The sequence below is a fragment of the Muscardinus avellanarius genome (genome assembly GCF_963383645.1).
Source record: "Muscardinus avellanarius genome assembly, chromosome: 12".
NCBI classification, from domain to species: domain Eukaryota; kingdom Metazoa; phylum Chordata; class Mammalia; order Rodentia; family Gliridae; genus Muscardinus; species Muscardinus avellanarius.
Window position 1 is genome coordinate 6,115,097 of NC_137798.1, and position 24,802 is coordinate 6,139,898.

A 24,802-nucleotide genomic window follows, 5' to 3' on the forward strand; every position below is an offset into this window, starting at 1 on the left:
ATGACTCTAGGGCTTCATGAAGCACAACACCTCTCGCCAGAACGAGCACTGCCTCACCAACTTTGACCTGGCCGAGTATCGGCAAGTGCTGAGTGACTTGGCCATCCAAATTTACCAGCAGCTGGTGCGGGTGTTGGAGAACATCCTGCAGCCAATGATCGGTAAGGACCACGGCGGCGCACGTTTCAGGGCATGTATTCCTACAGACAATAGAGAGTATAGAGTTGAGCCTAAGATTAGCTGAGGAGTCGCAGACCTCAGCCATGGCTGACTGGGATCCAACATAGGCCACTGTTTCTACAAGACCAACAGCAAAGTCTGGCGCCCATCCCAGGAGTCCAGGGCGTCTTCCTTATGAGTGGGTCATACCTTACACCCCGCAGCAGACATTATACCTCGTTAGGGTTTCAAAAGCACTTTAAACTTTGGAGCAGGGCACTAGCGTGGCTCTTAAGGGCCCATCTCAACCCAAGGAGCCTGGGGAGAGTTCGTACTTGGCTTGGTAGTCTATAGTGAAATGGCCAAGAAGATACAGTAGGAACTGGTTTCATAGGTTTGTCTCAGACACATTGTGCTCAGTTAGTTGTACATCTGGAAATGTTAAAAGCAGTTTGGTTTGGTCTTGTTTGGTTCAGTTTTTTCTTTTATGGTAACCGGGGATTGAACCCAGGGACATTCTACCTCCAACCTATACTCCCAGCCCTTTTTATATTTTTTGTTTTGGAAAAAGGGTCTCCCTAGGTTGCTGAGAGTCTCACTACATTGCTGAGGCTGTCCTCGAACCTTTGATGCTCTTGTCTCAGCCTCCCAAGTTTAGGTGGTCATTTTTTAACTGAGTATCTGGTGTGTGTGTGTGTGTGTGTGTGTGTGTGTGTGTGTGTGTGTTCTATTTATGTATATTTAGCTAAATATCGGGTTCCATGTACCTTCCTTTATATATGTGCACTCATTTGGGGTGTCCATTTATATTTCATGCTATCTGTATCCAGCGTGCATGAACAGGAATTAGGAGCCATGTGCAAATTTCAGGCTGCTGATTTTGAATGCATTGGATTTTAAAACATTCTTCTCCAAGTTACCAACACTGTTATCCTCAAAGTATCAGCAATCTCTTAAGGCTGCTCCTGACCACCCTTCCTTTCCTCACCCAAGAGTTCTCCACATTTCCACAAACTCTTCGTTTCCCTTCCAAGGGCTCAGCATTCCACCATAGGCCAACCAGATAGAGACATACAAGGCTGAGGAAGGAACCGATGCGAAATGGCAGTGAGTTCTTTTATTGTCCCCAAAAGGCCATACATTTAAAGTAGCCTAAGTCAATCAAAATGCGAGGGGCGCAGAGGCAAAGGTCAGCCTCAGCCAGTCTACACTGGCCTGCCTTTGGGCCTCCCGGATCCCACTCTGAAGAAGCGCCCCCACCTCCCAGGCATTAATGACAGTGCAGTCAGCACGGGCTTCCGGGGAAGCCGAGTTCAGTGAGGAGACACAGAAGGTACCCGGCTTGGCCTTTGCTTTCGAGGGCTTCTCAGAGAGGGGAAGGCATCTCAGAAGTAACTACGGGGGGCACCCGCCCGATGCGGGGGAGCACAGGAGGGAGCAGCAGCGCCACAGACGATAAGAGAAGTTCTGGGAAACTGAGGCTAGCCCAGGGTCTCATGGGTATTGTGGGAAGCCCGGGGCAAGGAACAGCCCAGCCTGCCAGCCTTGCAATAATGTCTTCTCCCAGGTCTTCTCCAAGATTGTTTCTAAATGCCATGAGTGTGTTGTTGTTGTTCTCTTGTTTTTGTTTTTGCCTTGGAGGCTCAAATATGGAGAATGCTTATCTTAATCTAACGTTAACTTCCTTCTCAAACCCCACCAAGCCAGGCTGGTGGTGCAAGCTTGTGATCCCAGGAGAGGGGTGTAATCAGAAGTAGAATGGCCCAAGTTCAATCTCCACTACCAAAAAAAGAAACCACCCAAAGCATCGCATGCTCGTACTGCCACAAAGCTGCCGCTTTTTATGTTAGAAAATATGCCATTAAGATTATTTAATTTTATGGTCAATTTTTAAAATTATTTAAAAATTATTCCTTCACTGAAGAAACCCTTTTTGGTAAAGTTCCTTTTCCCTCCTTTTTTTTTTTTTTTTTCTTTTTCTTTTTCAGTACTGGAGGTTGAACTACATCTCCAGACCATTTTATTTTTTGGTTTGAGACAGCATCTCACTAAGTTGCCTAGGCTGGCCTCACACTTGAGATCCTCCTGCCCGCGCCTCCTGCGCGGCACCAGCCAGGCTCCCTTTCCCTCCGTTTTGAGTCTCAGGTCATTTTCCTAAATTGAGTGTGCACATGAGACGGGTTTCCTCCCACATCTTCTAACAGTTGAAATGCTCCCCCAGTCTCAGGCATGCTCGAGCACGAAACCATCCAGGGCGTCTCTGGGGTGAAGCCCACGGGGCTGAGGAAGCGCACCTCCAGCGTGGCGGACGAGGGCACCTACACGCTGGACTCCATCCTCCGGCAGCTCAATTCCTTCCACTCCGTCATGTGCCAGCACGGCATGGACCCAGAGCTCATCAAGCAGGTGGCCAAGCAGATGTTCTACATCGTGGGCGCCGTCACGCTCAACAACCTCCTCCTGCGGAAGGACATGTGCTCCTGGAGCAAAGGCATGCAGATCAGGTGAGCGCCACCCCGCCCTCATCCAGGGGCCGCCAACCCCGGGAGCCACAGGGCCACTGCCGGCGCGGCCTTGCCGTGTCGGTGCAGCCAGCAGGCCCTCTCTGCCTGCATCCTGCGTGAAGCCGGCTTGTTCGGAGGAAAGGAGAGATTGTGTGAATGTACAAAGACGAGAGGCTGCTTCTCCGCCTCCTCGCCTTGTGTTTTGAACTATACAGCAAGGAAATATTAAATTGTAAAGGGATTTCTAAATTTTTTGTTGCTTTTGGAAATATATCTTAACAAAATACCTTTTTTTTTCTATTGTACTGGGGACTGAATCCAGGGGCATTCTACTTCCAGCTACACTCCCAGCCCTTTTTATTTCTCATTTAGAAGCATAGTCTTGCTAAGTTGCTGAGAGCCTCACTAAGTTGCTGGGGCTCGTCTCAAACCTGTGATCTTCCTGTCTCAGCCTCCAAAGTACTGGGACTGTGAGCATGGGCCGCCACTCCCTGAATGACAATAAGAACAGAGATTTTACCAGCACTTTAAGTACGTGCCCCTCCTGAAATCACAGAACTATAGTAATGTGTGATAACCATGTTCATAGCAGAACAATTCACAATAGCCAAGTTATGGAACCGGTCGAGGTGTCTGTCAGCCGATGAAGGAATTACAAAATTGTGAGAAGTACACACAATGGAATTAATTCACTTAGCGATAAAGAAGAACCAAATTATGTAATTCTCGAGAAACGGAAGAACCTAGAGAACTTTATATTAAGTGAGCCTAGCCCAGGAAGTGAGGGCCGCGTGTTTTCTCTAATGTTGAGAAGCTAGGGAGTAGTTGAGATGCGCAGGGACTCCACACCGTGGAGATGGGGATCCGCGGTGGGAAGGGGAGGTTCATCTAAGGGAAGACGACGTCCATTGGTGGAAACACCACCATCCACTACGTGCGCATACGTGAGCACAGCAGCGTCGGCCTCAGTACTCTGTGCGTGCACGTCACTGTCGACATGATCTTACCTTTTGATGTAAAGAGACTGTGCACCAATAAGACTATACACCAATGAAAGCACATTATACAAAATATAAATACGTACTCCTCTTCCATCTTAAGAAAAGCTCTACTCAGTTTTTACCCAGCTGCTCTTCAACATAACTTTATTATTGCAATAGAACTGATTTTTTAATACTTATTTTAAAACAATATTCAGAGCCGGGCGTGGAGGTGCACACTTGTCATCCCAGCATTCGGGAGGCTGAGACAGGAGGATCGCAGTTCGCGGACAGCCTCGGCTACTTAGTGAGGCCCTTTGCAACTCAGTGAGACCCTGTTTCAAAATAAAGAATAAAAAAGCATTGGGCTGGGGGTGTAGCTCGGAGGTAGAATGCCCCTGGGTTCCATCCTCAGTACTGCAAACAAAACAAACAAAAAACCAATATTCACTTAGAGGGAAAAGAGGATTTTTCCTAGAGAAGTTTTTACTAGTTTAGCTACTTGTTCTCAGGACATTTTGCTGTTCACTTCAAGTTTTCCTTTCCGACCCACGTCTTCTTGCAGTTAACGTCTATTCAGGGAGGAGTAGAGCTTCCTTCCCTCTAAGCTTTACTCACGGATGTGAAGTCACTCATTACGATGTGCGTCCATTCGCTTTGGCGTTAGTTTAGATCCACTGCCACTGGCTGGCCGCCTCCTGAAACCTCAGCACCTGTGTGGTTTGTCTCACCCGTTGGAGTCTGTCTCTTGCAGACGCTCTGTGCCCTTCTCCCCTTCCTTCCTGGGTCCTCGGGCCACCGTCCCCATTGCCCAGGCCCTTCCCTAGAGACTTGAGCACAAGGCACCTTGGGGATTGGGCTATTCAGTTACCAACTGTAGGGTTTGCCTTGAGAAGGAGAGAGTACTCAGAGGATTATTAAGTCTCACCGTGCAAAAGGAACTCGCCTCTGAAACCACAAGCTAGGAAGTGCTTCCTAGTCACCTGTCCGATAAGGACAGAGCCATGTTAGGTATTGCATCTTATTTATTAGCAAGTATTATAACTTTTGCTGGAATGACTTCATTTCCATCTTCCACTAAAGAAAAGTATTCTCTTGCCATTTAATCTTACATAATTATGATAATAAACCTTATGACTACTTATTATAAATTTTAAGCTCAGCTGGTTAGATTTTAGAAAATTGAACAAAAATGCTGCCTGTCATTTTAAATGACGAGGCCACACCAAAAAAATTAAGACATTTATGACAGCAGTCAGGAAATTAGCCTCTTATCCCATTCTCTTTCTCTTGGGGCGTAGGTACAATGTCAGTCAACTGGAAGAATGGCTCCGTGACAAGAATCTGATGAACAGCGGGGCCAAAGAAACCCTGGAGCCGCTCATCCAAGCTGCTCAGCTTCTGCAAGTGAAGAAGAAGACCGATGACGACGCAGAAGCCATCTGCTCCATGTGCAACTCCCTGACCACTGCCCAGGTAGAGCCGCTTCCCCGGTGCGAAGTGGCGTGCCCGGCGCCACCGGTGGCCTACAGAAGGGAGGGGTTCTGTGTTGCTCCTCTCTGCACTGACTTCTGTGTGACAGGAGAGACATGTGTCTCCAGTCTTGAAGTAGGAGGTTTTACCAGGAGCTCAGTCACCCGGGGCAAGCCGCAGGCACCCGCAATAGGTGTTCAGCCCATGTGGATGCTGCCGTTCTCTGCATAGAGCTCCGAGCACTGAGCTCCAGCCAGGGACCAGCCGGGTCCTTGCGCTCACAGGTGTACATTCTGAGGAGCTTGCGTTCCCTAAGTCTTTTTCCACACTACGTGTCAATTGAATGATTCTTTTAGATTTCTCTTTTTTAAGACAGTTGGTTCTTGTTTTTTGAGTTCTAGAAATAACTATTTGAGCTCCTATCTCAAGGCATCATACTTGTTGCTGAAGGAGTACTTCAGTAAATAATGAAAAGATCCCTGACTTCACGGAGCTTAGAGTTTAGTCGGGAAGGCAGGGATGCATCAGGTGGCTGTATCATAACGGCTCCAGCAGTCCTAGAGAGAGGCCTCACACGTGCTCAGGGCAGTGGCTGAGTGCCATGGGAGGTCCTGAGGAGCTGGGCCCTGCGCCAGGAGGCGAGAGCACGGGAGCACGAGTGGGCCAGCGGGGCCAGGCAGCAGCACACAAACCCATTTTTCTTTGCCTAGGCATTTTCTATGCTCGTGTGTATGTGTGTGTGTGTGTGAGAGAGAGACAGACAGACAGACAGACACTGGGGATGGAACCCAGGGGAATTCTACCTCCGAGCTACACCTCCAGCTCTATTTTTTATTCTTTATTTTGAAACAGGGTCTCACTGAGTTGCAAAGAGCATCCAGTTGCTGAGACAGGCCGCAAACCTGTGATCCTCCTGCCTCAGCCTCCCCAGTCCTGGGATTACAAGCTCTGTGCTGACCTTTAAATTATCTTAGGAGTCATCAGTATCTTATAACATAGAAACTTCAGTTTTGGCCAGCACAGGTAAACTTAGTTGGAATCAAGATTTGCAGTTTTCTACTGCTAAATTCATTTTTACATAATTCTGGCTATGAATAGAGGAGAATCACTACTGAGTAGAGGCCTGAGATTGTCGCCCTGCTTCTGCCATGTGTGCACAGTACGAGTACACTGGAGGAAGCCCTGCTTCTGCCGTGTGCGCACAGTACGAGTACACTGGAGGAAGCCCGGCCTCATAGATGTGGGTTGTCATCCAGCTTTTAATGAACGTACTCCAGGGCTTTAATACACATTCACTATAAGTACATATTTCATAGATGGTAGATCTGTAATTCATTTTCTTAGAAATTTGGTTGAGTAAAATAGCCCTATTTTAACAGTTCTTATGCTTGCTCCTGAGAGGCCGTCCATGACTCTCCTGTCACTCACAGGCCAGATAACATGCCTGTGTTCTTACCACGTCTCTCCACTGCTTGGTGTATTTTTGCCTGTAGATCAACATTATCCTGCATTCAATTTTTATTTTACTTTAAATTTAAATGGTCACATGTACCTAGTCAATTGGATGCCACAGTTTTAGTCAGTACCCTGAAAATGAACATATCTATCAATGTTAAATAGAGAATGATTTGTTTTTGCTGAAGAGGTATGACCGTTTTACAAAATAAATTAATTTGACATTTTTAAAGACCTTCCATACCCTTTAATTGTTTGGTTTCTCCAGAGACCCTTTGTTGTTATTTATATTAATCATTTATAGTAACTTATCTTTTGTAAACATATGATTTTTAAAAGCTATTCAAAAAATAATGTTTAATTCTACTATTTTAATGTGGCCACATATTTTTCTATGAAGAGGTCAAATTGTAGACTAGTATTAATAAGAGGAACGCCATTTGTATAAAAAAAGCGTAAGTCAGAATATGTATAGAAATATCCAGATAGATACTCAGGACATACTTAACACCTGCCACTGTGGGAGGCCCGGAGAGTCGAAATGGAGACACATTTATTACGTTGGGTCCTTTTGTATATTTGAGTGTCTTTCTAAATTTATGCTACTTCTTAAAATACTAGATTTCATTGATGCATTCTCCTGTAAAATCCAAGTGACAAGGTGCGCGTGCCCTTTGGTCCCTCCTCCCTCGTGTCCCAGCCTGCTCGTGAGAAGAACTGAGAACTGTTCACACAGATCCTCCTAGTCTTGCAGATCATAAGTACCCAGTGTGCTCGTGGATATGCTAGAAACTGGTCCTTTCATTTCTTACAGATCGTCAAAGTTTTGAACTTGTATACTCCGGTTAATGAGTTTGAAGAAAGAGTCTCTGTATCATTTATTCGTACTATACAGGTAAGCGCACCCAGATTTTTTTGAATGGAAATTGGATATCAGTGAAGCATAATGTGTGTTTGTCTTTTATTATATTACTCTACAGTGTATTAACTTTTTTGGTAAGTTTGTTGAGTTGACAGAATGAGGTTAAAAAATGAACATTCTTCATTAGTTGAAGATTTTTTTGGTAGGAATTTTGGCAAAAAGAAATCTTACAGATTCAAAAAACTGATGCCCTGGTTATCTTTTTTTTTTATTTATTCTCAGATGCGTTTACGAGACAGGAAAGACTCTCCTCAGCTGCTCATGGATGCAAAACACATCTTTCCTGTTACCTTTCCTTTTAACCCCTCCTCCCTTGCACTAGAAACCATCCAGATTCCAGCCAGCCTGGGCCTGGGATTCATTTCACGGGTCTGAAAGTTATGTCCAGGCAAATCCTGACAGTACATCTCTTGCTTGGGTAAGAACCATTATTTCCAGTGAGGTACTGAAAATATGTGTTTAACAAAAAAGTGCTGTTTATCTCTCAAGAAACTATTAACTGGAACTCTCCCCGAAATACTTTCATCATCTTGGGAAGACAGAGGGGTTCCTTCGGACTGCCACCTTTAAAGCCACTCGTCTTTGCTCAGCCTGGCACCGAGTTGAACGCAGCTGACTGATGAGGGAGGAAGGAAGGAGGCGCAGAGGTGTTCTCAGCTGCCAGCATTTCATTTATATCCTTAGCTCTGCATTTTAAGTGGTGTAAAAAGCGTGGGTTCCATGTGTGTGAGCTGTTGTTAGGAAGGCACTGGCGAAGACCTCCTTTGTGCTAAACAGAAGAATTGAAGACAGATCACCACTGAACGTGTATCGTATCAGTGTAGGAAACTGTTGACATTGTCAAACTGGATCAGAGAAGTAAACTGGCAGGATGTAAAGTCATGGCCAAGTAACTTATTTGTCTTACTATGATTTAGACATATTAAGAGAATGTCCGTTTGCTATATAGTCTAGAGGTCCGTTTGAACTGTAGCTTACTGAGCATTTTAAATTGCTGCTACCTGTTGTCTCCTTAAAATATAAACAGCACTCATTTTAGGCACTACAATAATAAGCTTCTCTCTTGTCAATTCTGTTTACAACTCAATCAGATCACAGTTTTAACTGGATTATATGCAAATATCTACAGATTCACCTGCACAAGTAACAGACACTGGGAAATCATGTAGTAATGTGACAGTGCTTGCCATTTAGGGGTAGAATTAGAAAGAGTGGCTCTCGTTGACGTCATTGTTCAGGATGAATTACTTTGATGTGTTCATGAGTTTTCCACCGTGTTCTATGAAGTGACTTAGGTTTCATTCCCAGATCTGATTCCTGCAGTGCATATTTTCAACCTTAACAAGTTTTCTTTCTTCTTTATTTATTAAGAATTAATCTTGGTCACTATCTAGAAAAGATTATCAGAATATTTGTGATTCAGGTCTTGAAACTTCGATTATCCTATAAATCATGCAAAAGGATGTGTATAATAAATATTATGATTGAGGCTTTTTAGGGCTTTGCAACTTCTATAAATGTCCTCAGATGCCGCTAGATACTTTATGAGACACATATTAGAAATACCTTAAGAAAACTTCTTTAGGAATTGTAGGAAAATCGTTGAATTCTACAGATAACTTGGTTCAGTAAGACCCAAATTCTTTTAAGTTTTCATTCTGAAATATTAAACATATCCTCCACTTTTCCTAGAAATCTTATACAATTCCTTCAGGTTGTGTCAAAGCAAATCCTCAGCTCACTAGAAACTCTGGTTCTTAATTACAATCATAGATTTATATAACTTAACTGTTAGAGGGTCTATAAAATGACATATCTTACTAAAATATGTGCAATATTATTTATGGAAGTCAAACAGTTTCAAATCAGTGATAAAGATTGTTATTAAGAATACTGTCTGTTAACTTATTTGAGCCTCAGTTTCCTTATTAAATAAGAGGGTTGGACAATGATTCTTAAGGCCCCTTCCACACCTAAAATTCTCTCCTCTTGGCACTTGGATCTTAGATTAAAAAGAAAAAAGAGCTGCAATGGGTCAGTCCATCCTCTGTTGGAAAGACCAGTTAATAGTGCCTGTCCATTCCTTATGGTTAATAAAATGTAAAACCGCAAGTTTATGTAGCTCAAATCTTTCTTTAATATACATGATTTATGCACGTGTACATTTTTAAAGACACATGCTTTTAGAAAGCTCTGCTATATTTGTGCTATTTAAAAGTTAACTAGTTTAAATAAATTTTATTACATCATGTGCTGCTTTGTTCAGTTCTAAAATACAAATATTTTAAATAAATTTATTCACAATGTGGACCCAAAATACAGATTCAAGCTGCATGTCTGCGTTCCCTTGACATCAGTGCAGTTTTCGATGAACAATGAACTCAGACAGCCATTGGGTTCGTGCTGAATGTGGCAGTCTGACGGCATAGACAGACACAGTGCAGGCTTCCCAGCGGGCCCCTCAGACCCGCCCCACTCCGTCCTGTGCGGCCTGGCACGGACGCCTGAGTCGCCCTGGCTCTAAGGTCACGCTGTGGCCCCGATGGCATTGCAGCCCTCTGCCTTCCAGTGGGCATTTCACTTCCCAAGGTGTCTGGTCTGGGAGGGCCTGTCTCTCCCCCTCTCTCCCCATTCATTCATCTCTGTCTCCGTCTCCTGGCTTTCTGCCATCAAGCCCTGAGCCGCCATGCTGGACCTGCCCAGAGCTCCCACCGCCATCCCTGCAGTCTCTGCTGTTCCAGTGAGGGAGACAGAGTTGCTACTATTTCTGTTCCGGGGCTTCCCCAGGACCCCAGATGTAGCTCCTCTTAGTTGTCTGAAGGTTGTGACTCATAACAAGATTGCCTTTCAGTCAGGGAACCTCAAGGCCTGGCAAATGACTGCACTGGTTTTGTTCTTTGCTTTTTGTTTTCTGCGGTACTGCAGATGAAACCCAGAGGCATTCTACCTCCAAGCTACCCCCCCAGCCCTATTTTTTTTTTTATTCTTTATTTTGAAACAGGGTCTCATGGAGTTGCAAAGGGCCTCACTAAATAGCTGAGGCTGCCCGCGAACAGAGATCCTTCTGTCTCAGCCTCCAGAATGCTAGGATTACAAGTATGCACCACCACGCCCGGCTCCCTGACTGCACTGTTTTCATTGAAGCCGCCCTAAGGCTACAAGCATCCTTCTGTCGGTCTGAGGGTGGCTCGCCTTCCCCTGGTCCTTCACCCTTCTACCCACCGCAGACCCTCTCTTCTCCTCTTACTTCACCTGCCCTCAGCCTGCTCATCTGCCCCATCACCTCCACCCTCCTGCTGCCTGTGCGTCAGAAGCAGAGGAGCCTCAGCTGACTGGCTGGCAACATCTTTAACATGATCCCCAACTGGCTCTTCCGCAGTTCCTTCACAACACACAGCAGGGATTGGAAAGTGGAAATCTCAGAAGCAACGGTTCTTCATCTTAGTAACCCTTTCCGTAAGCTCCACCCCAGTCCTGTCACACACACTCAGCTCACGCACACTCAGCTAATACCCTGGGGTGCAAAGTGAAAAATCAAACAATTACTGTCCCCTCCTGCAGCTTCTTGTAGGTTAAAGCTCCCATCTGCCTCTGCCTTGCTGTAATCTAAAGGGGGAAAGATGGGTATGGGACAAAATCCAAACACATAACTTCAAGCTGCCTTCACAAGTTTGGAAAATTCCCCATATGTCTGACACTGCTCTTCTCAGGTGTAAAAGTACAAAGAAAAGTATTTCAAAGCCAACAGAGAGGAGGCCCCAAGATCTGTGTCAGTTTGGATCTTGTCATTTTATTGTTTCTTTTTTTCAATGGATAATTGAAAGTTGGCTTCTTCTGGTTGAATAATTATGTGTATTATAAACCAAATCTTTAAAAACATAGTGGAGGAGGTTGTGAAAAGACTTTGTTTGAATTTCAGAGCAGTAACTGAAATTCAGCTCTCAATTTCAGAGCTGTATAAGAAATTACTTCTCCAATAACCCTAGGAAAATAGAACCTGCCACCTGTATAATCCTCAGATAATCTGTCTGTCTGTCTCTCTCTCTCTCCCTACACACACACACACACACACACACACGGAGTCAGCAGTTCAGTGTTCCTCGGGAGGTATAACCAAGGATCTAAGTTGCTTGCTTAAGATAAAATAGAAAGCAAAACTTAGCACATGATGCTATACACTCCAGTTACAAGTAGGGCAGGAGTAGGGCCTAGTGGTGCATGCCCGTGATCCCAGTACTTGGGAGGCTGAGACAGAAAGATGGCAGGTTCAAGGCCAGCCTCAGCTACTTAGGCCCTCTACGATGTAGTGAGACCCCGTTTCTAAAAACAGAACAGGGCTGGGCATTTAGCTCAGAGGTAGAATAACCCTGGGCTAAATCCCTAGAGCTTTACGCCAGCGCTCTTCCTCCTTGTTACCTCATTTCTTCCTCAAAGCAGCGTGAACGGGAGACGCAGCAGCTCCCACAGTCCTTGGAGGGAGCGAGAAGGTCGGGGTTGAGCTGGTGATTGGCCGGGCTGGCACTGCCCCCCAGAAGTTCTCCTGGCCCATAGTGTGCAGACAGGGGGCAGGAGACTTAAGCCATGAGGCTCTGCCCTGCCCCTCCTGGTACTGTGGGACACCCTGGGGAAGCAGGAGGTGCTCCATCTTCATCAGAGTTGGCATCTGAGGATAAACAAGCGATGAACAGCAAGTGACTTGTTCTAACAAGCCCGAGTGTCCAGTGCCGGCTGACTTTCTTTTCTGGTGTCGTACCAGCTCTAACTAGGGTTGGCTTTTGTCATGAATCATCACACCCCAAGAGGGCACAGTGCTCTGAGTTTAGGCATTCGATAGTAGTGGGCTTTGGGAACAAAAAAAAAACAAAAACAGGAGTCAGTGAAAGCCTGAAAGCAGAGAGGCAGGTCACTCTGCACCCACTCGGCGCCCCTGCTAGAGCCACAGGTGAGCTGCCTGGTCTGCGGAGAACCTGCAGCTCCAGGCCGCCCTGCCTGACCCAAGTCCTCAATACAGAGGGCTCGCTGCCAGGCAGGTGGCGGCCAGAAGCCCGTGCGTGCTGCAGGGCTGGACTTGGAGCGCCGAGCCCTGCTGTGTGCGTGCTTGTCAAGAGGTTTTTGATTCCCGTAGTCTCTGTTTGTGGATCAGTGCATGGTCGTTTGCTCTGAGGCTCTGCTGTGAGGGCCGCCTTAACCCGTGCTCCCTTCCCTTCTAGAGCTGCCTTAAGTTCCCCAGATTTTACCTTGTCCTCTGTAAAGGATAGCTCACCCCGTTCCTCAAGGTTCTGTGAGGATTCTGCTTGGGCATGGCCTTCAGCCATAATTCTTTTCTCTCCTTACTGCACGACCTTCCTTCGCCTGTTACTTTCTCCTTCCTTTCCTTTTTTTTTTTAATCATTTCTAAAAAAGGATTAGAACCACGGGGTAGTAACAGTCTCAGAGCCAGCGAAACATCAGCTTCAAGAATGTCCCTGACCCAGTGAGACTGAGTCACAAGTAAGCAAGTGAACATTCGGGAGAAGTATAGAAATGTCAGTCCGGGTAATTCTTGACTATCTTGTTTTCCACTAACCCTTTCGTAATAAAGGTCAGAGGTACAACTTTAAAATTAAAAAAAAATATTTTAAAGAATGCTGTACTATAAAAAAAGGTTCAGTAAACTATAGGAAGGTAATGCTATATAAATTTTAACCCATTGTATTTTCCTAAATTAAGCAAGTCCACCTGGAATTGCAGTACCTCAAAAGTATGATGTGAAATATCTTCCAAATTTTGTTTTATATAGTTTTTATTATGTAATTTGGTCTAGCTAAAAATGTTTATCATCTTAATTTAATGGATATTAGACTGATAAAATGTCTTAAAATGGCTAACATTCTCTTAGTATTATAATATTTCTTGAAATGTTTGAAAGGCATTTTTTAAGTTGAAATTGGTCTACATAATTTAATGTTTGGAAGGTCGGTACATTTTCATGCATTTTTCAGATTCGATACTTGAAAATGTTATTGTGTTATAAATTTTAGCCTATATTTTAACCTTTCTAAATGGTTTGAGTCATTATTTTTTTCCAACAAGTGGTGATTTTTTTCTTATATGTGGATATATATGTTGTAATTTATAATTTCTAGCTATGTGTTTTTGTAGGATCTTGGCATAACATTGACTATTTTGTGTTCTTGGAAATTTTAAATTGCTCTAACAATGTGACATAGAAAGGAGCTCATGGCGTTTAACTTTATATTTTAATTATTTACTATTTATTAATTTACTATGAAAGACACATGTGTTTTAACTGTAATGAAATTGAATGTTGCAATTTTTCAAATATTTTTTCTTGGTAGATCTGGAGAAAAAACCTGATATAGTTAATCTCTGAAAAGTTTTTAGGTGAAATATCTATTAAAAAGGAAACAGAAATACCAAGAGGTTAAAGGCATTACCAACTAACTCTAGTTTTAAACTGAACCCATCCCAGCACTTCTTGCTTGAAATTTTATAGAATAAGTTAATAGTTCATCTCATATGAACAAAAGACTTTGAAACATGGGTCATCAGTAGATATCACCTAGTGCTATCATGAAAACCAAAAAAAAAAAACCATGACATTTATGCTCTAAATGTGTAGTTATGTAGTGTTGTGCATTTGTATGTGTGTCATTAATGCTGTATTCTCCTAGCTGTTATAGAAAATTGTTCAAATAAAGATGTGGATATAAAGGAGTTTTGTCAATGTCTGATCAATAAACCTATTTCACATGTTAAGACAGCAAAACAAATGACTTTCCTGAAGACTCACGAATATAAGTACAAACCCTCCTCATTAGCTTATTCTAAGGAGTCTCCTATGCTGGAAACTTGGTGACATATATGATCAAGAAGAGACGCGCAGCGCACGCAAAGGAGCAAGCGGGCGGGACAGTGAGAGGGCAGTCGCTTCCTCGGGGGGCATTCGTGCCTAACACCCTACAATCCTCTGACAGAAGATGAACAGAACCAGGGAGGATTTGGTTCTGTGTGTGGGGCTTCCATAAGAGTTAACATGATTTATATCAAAGGTCTACTTTCAATATAAACAGGACATTTTTAGCATAGAACAGAGACCGAAGAGTATTCAGATTCATTTCTTTGGATGGAGAAACAGGGCAGGGTTATTCGTGTCTGTGATTGATTCAGTATCTTCTTCACTTATAATATGAAAAGATGAATACACAGCTTTCACGTGTATTACACAGTCCCCACTTCCATAGCATGACCAGTTCAGTCACTCAACCCATTTATTAAGGAAGTTCCTGCGAACCATGACAGGCCGTAGAAATACAACAGCATCGAAATGAGAATCAGTCGTTGGCCCCATGGACTGGGGTCTAGTGGGGCACTAGAATGTTACAGATAACAAAATGTCAAAGTTGCTTTTTCTAAATAAATTGGAACCGAGGTTATCTCTTCATAATAAAAATCACTTTCTAACTATGGCATTTGATGTGCTCAGTAGGATTCTTTCTGAGGCCTGTGATAAAAACCAAACTCAAAACTAGCTCAACCAAGAAGGAAATATATCGCCTAGCAGAAAGTTCAGGGACAGAGCCAAGTGCCCAGGCATCGGCATCAAAGATAACTGCTTTGCTTTATTTTGGCTTCGTTCCTAGGCATGGCCCCCCAGGAGGAGCCAGAGATGAGATGGCCCGCAGGAGTGCTTGGCTTCATTCTGTGCTCAGCCTTCCGGCCTCTCCCTCAGTATCTCCAGTAAGACGATCCAGAAGGGATCTCACTGACTAGTTCTGCTTCCATCCCCAAAACAATCACCGTGCCCAGGGAAGTGGGGTGGTGATTGGTCTAGCCGGAGCCACACCCGCCACCGAGACCTGAGTTTCAGGGAGAGCACTAGACGGATGAGGTGCTCTGTGTGCGGGGGCGCAGGGGGACATCCACCAGGGGAAAGACGAGATGTAGTTCACAGGACACGGGAGCAACACACTTCCACTACAGTGCCTTCTCCTCGATGGAGACACGGGACAGGAGCTGTGTGCAGCCTGGAACATGCCATGTCCCTGAGAACCTCCACGTGGCCTCAGCATGAGTGGGCAGAGGATAAGCAGGTATGATGCGATTGGAGAATTCTGAATTAGACTTTCCCACCCAGGAAAAACACCTAAAAATGCATGTGGTTTTTCCACTAAATATGGGTCGCTGTGCAACTGGCCCCAAAATGTGGTGGACATCATGTAAAAGGAGAGAAACCACCCATCATATAGTGCTTTCTTGGTGCCATGTTGGACCACTATGGGAAGTGTGGGCTTTGGATTTCATGCAAAACAGAGGGATATAAAAGGCTTGGAAGAGGATGAAAATCATTGAAGTAAATGAGTGCTGTCTACAAGAAAAGCTTGAAAGTCCCGAGACCTTCAGCCAGGGGAAGCGAAGGCCCCGAGGCAAGAATGTGAAGACTTACGAGGTCATGCTCGGCACAGAAGGAAAACGTGAGTTTCTCACCAAAACTTAAATATGAGGACGGGCAGACATATCTTGAAATTTCAGTAAAGCTACTAGAAAAGAAACACTAGTTTATGTTATCAGTGGTAAACTTCGGAAGGACCTGTATTATCAAAAAATTCCATAAACGTGAAGAGAATTTGGCCAATACTACTTGTGACCAAAAACAAATATATATATATATATATATATATATATAAAAAGACCACTAAGAAGAGTTGTATCAAACCTTCAGATCATAATCCAGGAAGACACTGGCTCCTTTTCAGAGCATACCCTTGGTCTGCTAAAACCAGGATTCTTGACTGAATGGCCTGAGCCTAGGTTGGCATTCACTGTGGAAAAGGATGGGCCCTTTGGTGGGGCTGGGGAAGCAGGGAGCTTTTATAAACAGCCTCGTGGATGTGAGAGGGAGGGAGGAGAACAGGTGGAAACAGGGTTGGTCATAAGAAGAGAGATGGGCAGACAGTCCACATACCTGTAAAAACCATCCCTTTTCAGAAATAAAAGTTTAGGGTTGCGCCTCTGACACCGTAGCAACAAGCGCTCTGGACCCACTCCCAGGGGAGTATTGGAAATTGTCTTTCTGTGGCACTGAGGACGGAATCCAGGGGCATTCTACCTCCAAGCTACACCCCTAGCCCCATTTTATTTTTTATTTTCAAATGATCTCGCTGAGATGCTAATACTGGCTTCAAACCTGTGCTCCTCCTATGTCAGCCTCCCAAGTGCTGGGATTAGAGGCATGTACTGAACATTATTATTATTATTATTATTATTATTATTGTTATTATTATTTGCAGGTCTGGTGATAGAATCCAGGGGCATTTGGCCTCTGAGCTACACCCCCTGCCCTATTTATTATTTTGAAACAGGGCCTCACTGAGTTGCAGAGGGCCTCACTAAGTAGCTGAGGCTGTCCACGAACCACGATCTTCCAGTCTCAGCCTCCCGAATGCTGAGATTACAAGCATGCACCACCACGCCCGGCTTGAACATTATTTTTAAACCATTTAAAGTCTCTAGACCACGTCCAGCTACTTAATTTTGGTAAGAAGAGTTAATTTGTGTTACCTGAACCAAGATCTGTCCCCTCCCCCAACCTCCCAGCTCAGTGAGAGCCTGGGTAACAGTAGGCAGGATCACCAGGCTCCTGTCCCCGCTCCCGGGTGGAAGGCGTTTCTCATCTGGCCCTCAGCTCCCTGTTGCTGAGGCTGAGTTCCAAAGGAGTATAGCCAAGCCGTGGGAATTTCACTCACGGGTCACAGGCTCTACGCCACTGCTGAGAAAGTACACTGCGTGCCCAACTGCTCTTACCCGTCTCGTAAGGGAGTGCTTTCATGCTGGGAAAGGCCAAGCCAGAAGACGTGTGTCTACTGCTTCACCCACCCAGCGCCCCACTCCTAAAGCAGAGGTGTCAGAAGAGAGAGGAGCTGTTGTCCCCACCCTGGCTCCAGAGCTATGACTCAGAGCTTCCCTGCGAGCAGAAGTAGGCCATACTGATCTCTTTTTTTGTTTGTTTGTTTGTTTTATTTTTATTTTTAAAAATTTTTTATTAGTGCATTGTAGTCATACAACTTAATGGAGTACAAGATGGCGGAGGCACACACGCACACATCACTCAGCCCTTCCCCAAATCCCGCCCCATTCCCTCCCCCTCCCTCCTTCTCATGTTGGGCTTAGTGATTGACTTTGAGATGTTTGTGAATGTACATTATGAACATTAGAGAATTTCCCTCTTCCCCCTCCATCCCCTAAAAGGAGCTGACTCATTTGTAACAGAGTATAGAGAAGGTCAAGCCTAAGGTCACTTCAAAAACAGTGGAAGTTGGAGTGAATGGGAATCGGGGAAAGAGATTAACAGATTAATTAGAGATATAAAGTGTAGGCCAACAGCATTTTCTATAGAGAATTTGGAGAAGAGACAGCCGAGAGGAGTACCTCTGGGATTAGGAGTCTTGGATATTGACCTTGGGAACTGTCCTGTCAAAGGAGCCCAGAATTGATTGGATATTTTATCAATCGATAGAGCAATTTCTATGCCCTGTGGCAATGTTGAAAATGTAGAATGCAATTAGCAGAGCTTAATAGCTCACTGTACAGGTTCAGGAAAGAGACAAGGGAAGCTCCCTAACCCAGTCCTCCAGGCGACTGCGGCACAGCCAGACTACATCCCTGGAGCAACACCGGAGTCTTTGCACTGTGTGTACAGGAGGAAGAGAGGGGGCAAAAAAGATGCCAATAAATAATCCATTGAAATAATGATGCTGCCGGGCGTGGTGGCGCACGCTTGTAATCCCCGCGCTTGAGAGGCAGAGGCAGGAGGATTGTTATTCGCAGACAGCCTCAGCTACTTAGTGAGGCCCTTTGCAACTCCGTGGGACCCTGTTTCAAAATAAAGAATAAAAAATAGGACCGGAGGTATAGCTCGGAGGTAGAATGCCCCTGACAAGAAAAGAAAAGAAAAGAAAAAATAACAAGCTTTGCAACTCAGTGGGACCCTGTTTCAAAATAAAGAATAAAAAATAGGGCCGGAGGTGTAGCTCGGAGGTAGAATGCCCCTGACAAGAAAAGAAAAGAAAAAAAAAAAATAACAAGCTGAGTGCGGTGGTACGCACCTCTAATTTTAGTACGCGGGAAACGTAGAATCGCCAGCTCAAGGCCGTCCTCGGCAACTTAGTCCCTATTTCAAAAGAAAAAGATGCACAGATGTGCACCACCATACCCAGCAGTAGATTTTATATTAGAGAAGGAATAAATCCAGTCTTTCACAAACTCTTTTGTAAAATAGAGGCGCACGTATGTTCTCATTCTGTGAGGCCAGCATTACCCTGATAGCAAAAACCAAGCAAAATATATCACAAGAAAACTATAGACCAATGTCCATCATAAAAGTAGTTACTAAATTCTTAGCAAAGCATCACAAACTGAATCCAGCCATGTACGGTAAGGGTTATACACCACCAGCAAGCAGGGTTCATCCCAGGAATGCAAAGTTGGTTTAATATTCAAAACTCAATTGCTGGGCACAGTGGTACGTGCACCTGTAATCCCAGCTATTTGGAGTAAAAGTGTTCCAAGTTCAAGGCAGACCTAGGCAATTTAGGGAGACCCCCATCTCAAAAAATTCATTCAGAAATCAATTAAAATGATGCCATATTAATAGAAAAAAGAAGAAGAAAACATCCTCTCAACAGATACGGAAAAAGGAATGCGCCGTGCTGCATCTGAGTTGTCTGGGGCATGAGTGTGTTAATGCTTTTCTTAAAAAAGAAGAACGCGCCAAGCGGCATGCTTTCCCTCTGTATGCTTTTCTGCACAAAATTTTATGTCAGTAACATTTTTTTTTTTTTGTGGCGCTGGGGATTGAACCCAGGAGTATTCTACCTTGGAACTATACCCCCAGCCCTATTTCTTATTCTTTATTTAGAAACAGGGTCTCACTGAGTTGCAGAGGACCTCACTAAGCTGAGGCTGGCTGTGAACCATGATCCTCCTGTCTCAGCCTCCCAAATGCTGGGATCACAGCGTGCCCACCACGCCCGGCTTCTTTCTCTCTCTCCCTTCCTTCCTTCCTTCCTTCCTTCCCTCCTTCCTTCCTCTCTCTCTTTCTCTCTTTCTTTCTTTCCTTATTTCTTTCTTTTCTTTCTTTCTTTCTTTCTTTCTTTCTTTCTTTCTTTCTTTCTTTCTTTCTTTCTTTTTTCTTGTGGTACTGGGGTTGGAACCCAGGGGCATTCTACCTCCGAACTACACCCCCAGCGCTATTTTTTATTTTTTATTTAGAAACATGGTCTCACTAAGTTATGGAGGGCCTCACTTAAGTAGCTGAGGCTGGCTGCGAACCTATGATCCTCCTGTCTTGCGCTCCCAATTACTGGTATTACAAGGGTGTGCCACCATAGCCGGGCGTGGTGGCGCACGCTTGTCATCCCAGCACTTGGGAGGCAGAGACAGGAGGATCACGCAGGTTCGAAGCCAGCCGCGCTGGCTTAGGAGACCCTGTTTCCAAAAATAAAATAGGTCTGGGAGTGTAGCCCGGAGATAGCTGGGCTTCCAGGAACCCCAGTACCACCACCAAAAAAACCAAAAAAAACAAACAAACAAACAAAAAAAAACAAGGGTGTGCCACCATACCCGGCATGAGATCCATTTCAAAAAATAAAATAAAGCCGGGCGTGGTGGCACACCCTTGTAATCCCAGCATTCTGGAGGCTGAGACAGGAGGATCGCAGTTCGCGGACAGCCTCAGCTCCTTAGTGAGGCCCTTTGCAACTCAGTGAGACCCGGTTTCAAAATAAAGAATGAAAAATAGGGCAGGGGGTATAGCTCGAAGATTGTATGCCCCTGGGTTCCATCCCCAGTACCACAAAAATAAAAATAAATAAATAAATAAAATAGGGCTGGGGTGTAGCTCAGAAGTAGAATGCCCCTGGATTCAATCCCCAGGACAATCAATCAAACAATAATAGGGCCGGGCGTGGTGGCGCACGCTTGTAATCCCTGCGCTTGGGAGGCAGAGACAGGAGGATCGCACAGATTCGAAGCCAGCTGCACTGGCTTAAGAGACCTGTTTCCAAATAAAAAGTATAAAATAGGTCTTGGAGTGCAACCCGGAGGTAGAAGGGTTTCCAGGAACCCCAGTACCACAAAAACAAACAAACAAACAAATAAAAAAAATAGGGCTAGGGGTGTAACTTAGAGGTAGAAAGCCCCTGAATTCAATCCCCAGTACCAAAAATTATATACATATACATATGTATATATAATACATATAATATATGTGTGTATATAAAATGAACTTATGTTTTGTATGTATGTATGTATGTATGTATTTTTTAGTACTGGGGATTATCCCAGCCCTTTCTAGTTTTTATTTCGAGAAAATGTGGCTAAGTTGCCCAGGTTGGCCTCAAACCTGTGATCCATGCTGCCTCAGAATCCTGAGTTGCTAGGATTACAGGTATGCACGACTACACCTGCCCAACACTGTTTTTCCTATCTCTTTCAGTTGACACAGTAGCTATGAGTAGCTGGAGAGTTTGATGCTGTGTTTTCTTTTTCTTTCTTTCTTTCTTTCTTTCTTTCTTTCTTTCTTTCTTTCTTTCTTTTTTTTAGTACTGGGGATGCAACCCAGGGGCATTCTACCTCCAAGCTACACCCCAGCACAATTTTTTATTCTTTATTTTGAAACAGGGTCTCACTGAGTTGCAGAGGACCTAAGTAGCTGAGGCTGGCCACAAACCGCGATCCTCCTGTCTCAGCCTCCCAATGCTGGGATTACAAGCATGCCACGCCCAGCTTGTATTTCCTATTTTGTTTATTCCTTTATTAGTGGGCACTTAAATGTTTCCATTTTATATGAAATCGTGTTGATCGAGGTGCCTCCTCTCTGAGTGAATAAAGGCGAATTTTTCTGCCTAAACTTTTTTTCTTTCTCTTTTTTTTTTTTTTTTTTTTTGTTTTGTTTTGCAGTACTGCAGATGGAACCCAGGGGCATTCTACCTCCAAGCGATACCCCCAGCCCTATTTATTTTTATTTTTTATTTTGAAACAGGGTTTCACTGAGTTGCTGAGGGCCTCACTAAGTAGCTGAGGCTGTCCTCGAACCCGCGGTCCACCAGTCTCAGCCTCCGGAACGCCGGGATTCCGAGCCCCGCCCAGCTCAGGTGCCGCGCTGTGCAGGCGGCTGGTGCTGCAGGTGAGCCCGGGCCGCCGCACCTGCCCGCTCAGCGCCCGCCGGCCAATGGCAGCGCGACCCGCAGGCCGGGCTCGGGAGGACCAATCCCGCGGCTCCTCTCCCCGGGGCCCGCCCTGGCCCCGGCCCTGGCCCGGGACCGCAGCCGGCCGCCTGGACAGTCCGGGGGGTGGCCCGGGCGCCGGACCCCTGCGCCCATGGCGGTGGCCGAGCTGTACACGCAGGTAGGAGGCGCCGGGGCGGGGCGGCGCGGGAGGAGCCGGCCGCACCTGCACCCTGGCGGGGCCCGGGGAGGGGGCTGCGCCGGGGGCCCGGGTTTCCCGGTGCCGGGGGTCGCGCGTGGCCCCCAGCTCCCACGGCCGGAGCACCCCTACGCCCCCCTCGGCCACCAGTGGGGCGGCAGGCGGGCACCCAGAAACCCCACCGCGGACTCAAGCAGCGTCCTGGGCCTCCCGAGCCGCCCGCGCCCCGAAACATCTGGGCCCCCAGGAGTGGACCGCGGCCGGCGAGCTTGCCAGGTACCCCAGAGGCTCGCGAGGATGCTCTCACGCCGAGCTGCTTGGGCCGCGGAGTGGGCTCCTCACCTACCATCGACCCCACCTGCGGGGCCGTGGGGTTTATGAAGCGCTACATCCCCAGCCCTATTTTTTTTTTTTAATTGGCTCATTGTATTCGTATATCTTCATGGGATGCAAGATGGTGGAGCCCTATTTTTAACTCTTTATTTTGAAACAGGGTCTCACTGAGTTGCAAAGGGCCTCACTAAGTAGCTGAGGCTGTCTGCAATAAGTAAATAAATAAATAAATAAATAAATAAATAAAGCGCCTTGGGCATGCCCTGACTCTAGGAGACACCGCAGGGCATTCCTCCGGAACTCTCGGACCAGGGCTCCCCTCTGCAAGCAGGGTGAGCAGCACTTCTGAGAGAACAGCAGATTACAAAAGATTAGGCTTTTGAAAAACATATAAAGAGCCAGAAAGTTCCCCCTCCTGTTCCCCCCGGAGGAAATCTGGAGTCTCCGAAATTCAGATAGGTGAGAATCTGTCCATTTCCTCAGACACAGACCTCACTTTAAATCTTAAAAACACACTTTCAAGCCAGGGTGGTGGCGCACGCTTGTCATCCCAGCATTCGGGAGGCTGAGACCCGAGGATCGCGGTTCGCGGACAGCCTCAGCTACTTAGTGAGGCCCTCTGCAACTCAGTGAGACCCGGTTTCAAAATAAAGAATAAAAAATAGGGCACAGGATGTAGCTCGGAGGTCAAATGCCCCTGAGTTCCATCCCCAGACCTGAAAAAAAAAAAAAAAAAAAAAAGCACTTTCACTGGAGATATCCCCGCCAGGTAAATAATAATCTTTCAAGAACTCAACCAAGCTGTTTTTTCCTACTCTGTTTAATTAGTAACATTACAAACGCAGCTCAGCAGGAGAGGGGTTTCCACGCTAATGCATTTCCACTAGAGTTCTAAGTGGGCAGTGTCTGACTTGCCCCGCCTCTGCTCTAAAATATTTTTCTCCAGTGAGAATATGAGCCAGCAGATACCCGGCAGTGCTTAAATCTTTAAATGACTAGAGGTAGAAGAAAATTCTTGAACAGAACTATTCTCAGGAGATCTTTGTCGGCCAGATAAAACTGTTGATGATTAGCCTATTTGTGTGTGTGTGTGTGTGTGTGTGTGTGTGTGTGTGTGTGTGTTTTGCTGGGGACTGAACCAGGGACAATATACCTCCAAGCTACACCCTCAGCCATTTATTTATTTATTTATTTATTTATTTGTTTGTTTATTTATTTATTTGCAATACTGGGGATGGAACCCAGGGGCATGCTACCTCTGAGCTACACTCCCAGCCTTTTTTTGTTCTTTATTTTGAAACCGGGTCTCACTGAGTTGCAGAGGGCCTCACTAAGTAGCTGAGGCTGTCCCCGAACTACGATCCCCCTGTCTCAGCCTCCCGATGCTGGGATTACAAGCCTGTGTCACCACGCCCGGCTCCCAGTTTTTTTGTTTTTTTGTTTTCTGGGTTTTTTTTTTTTGCAGGTTTTGGGGATGGAACTCAGGGGCATTTGACCTCCAAGCTACATCCCCTGCCCTATTTATTATTCTTTATTTTGAAACTGGGTCTCACTAAATTGCAGAGGGCCTCACTGAATAGCTGAGGCTGTCCCCGAACTGCGATCCTCCCGTCTCAGCCTCTTGAATGCTGGGATTACAAGCGTGCGTCACCACACCCGGCTCATTTATTCTTTTTTTTTGAAACAGGGTCTCGCTAAGTTGTAGAGGCCTCACTAAGTAGCTGAGGCTGGCTGCGAACCCGCGATCCTCCTGTCTCAGCCTCCCAAGCTGGGATTACAAGCGTGCGCCGCCATGCCCGGCTATGATTTACCTATTTTGAGTAACAGTCCCCCCAAGCAAAAATACACAGGTGTGAGCACCCTATCATCAAGTGTCCCAAACCTCAGATATTTATTAAATGCCTACTAGGTGCCAAGCACAGTGTAGGAAGCTGATATGGAAGAGTTTTCCAGAGGCCAGCTAGGGTGGACAGGGAATCTGAGAATGCCAGAGATGGAGGAGTCGTGATGGCTGTCCCTCCGACCCTGTGTCCAGGTGGACAAGCTGTGTCCATAGGCAGCTTGAATTTGTCAACTGTGAGCGTGAGAAGCTCCCTCCTTAGTAAACTTTGCCTGACTGCATGCTAGCGAGCTTCATGTTGAGTTCTTGTTGAAGAGTGTCTGCTAAAACGAGATCTAAACCTTCTTCCTTTCTGCTTTGCCCCTTCTCCTCCCTGGAGTCTAGCTCATTGTCCTGGGAGGCCGGCACGGGATTATCCCCAGCCAGAGTCTGTGACTAGGGACTCTTGGCCACTCTTAACCACAGAGTCTCCTGTGACCCTGCATAGTCTTGGCCACATAGAGTTTTACAATCGCCTAAAACCCCTTTGTGCATCCAGAGGCAAGCACGACTCCCCTAGCCAGCCAGGTGACAGATGGCTGTCGATTCCGGGACCCCGCGTGACAGCCAGCTCCTGGGCGTCCGCTGCACCTACCCCGTCATCTCCAGGCCCCACTCAGTCCACCGGCCTCAGTCTGATCTCTCTTCCCGCATCAACCCTGAAAGGCAGACA

The 24,802-nt window shown here is 45.7% G+C and overlaps 2 protein-coding genes across 2 annotated transcripts in view; both read left to right on the top strand.

Annotated features, from left to right (window-relative positions):
- Positions 1-7,868, top strand: part of MYO5A (myosin VA) — a gene marked incomplete at both ends in the record, with an annotated part of 127,810 nt that extends 119,942 nt beyond the window's left edge. Inside the window, 5 exons of the mRNA XM_080707005.1 lie at positions 11-161; positions 2,381-2,663; positions 4,945-5,119; positions 7,386-7,466; positions 7,716-7,868. Of these exons, the coding sequence (XP_080563131.1) occupies positions 11-161; positions 2,381-2,663; positions 4,945-5,119; positions 7,386-7,466; positions 7,716-7,868 (843 nt within the window). The remainder of the gene's footprint in view (positions 1-10; positions 162-2,380; positions 2,664-4,944; positions 5,120-7,385; positions 7,467-7,715) is intronic.
- Positions 7,869-18,919: 11,051 nt separating this feature from the next.
- The window catches only part of MYO5C (myosin VC), a gene marked incomplete at both ends in the record, with an annotated part of 95,947 nt that continues 90,064 nt past the window's right edge, over positions 18,920-24,802 (top strand). Inside the window, 2 exons of the mRNA XM_080707006.1 lie at positions 18,920-18,926; positions 21,679-22,193. Coding sequence (XP_080563132.1) covers positions 18,920-18,926; positions 21,679-22,193 — 522 coding nt within the window. The remainder of the gene's footprint in view (positions 18,927-21,678; positions 22,194-24,802) is intronic.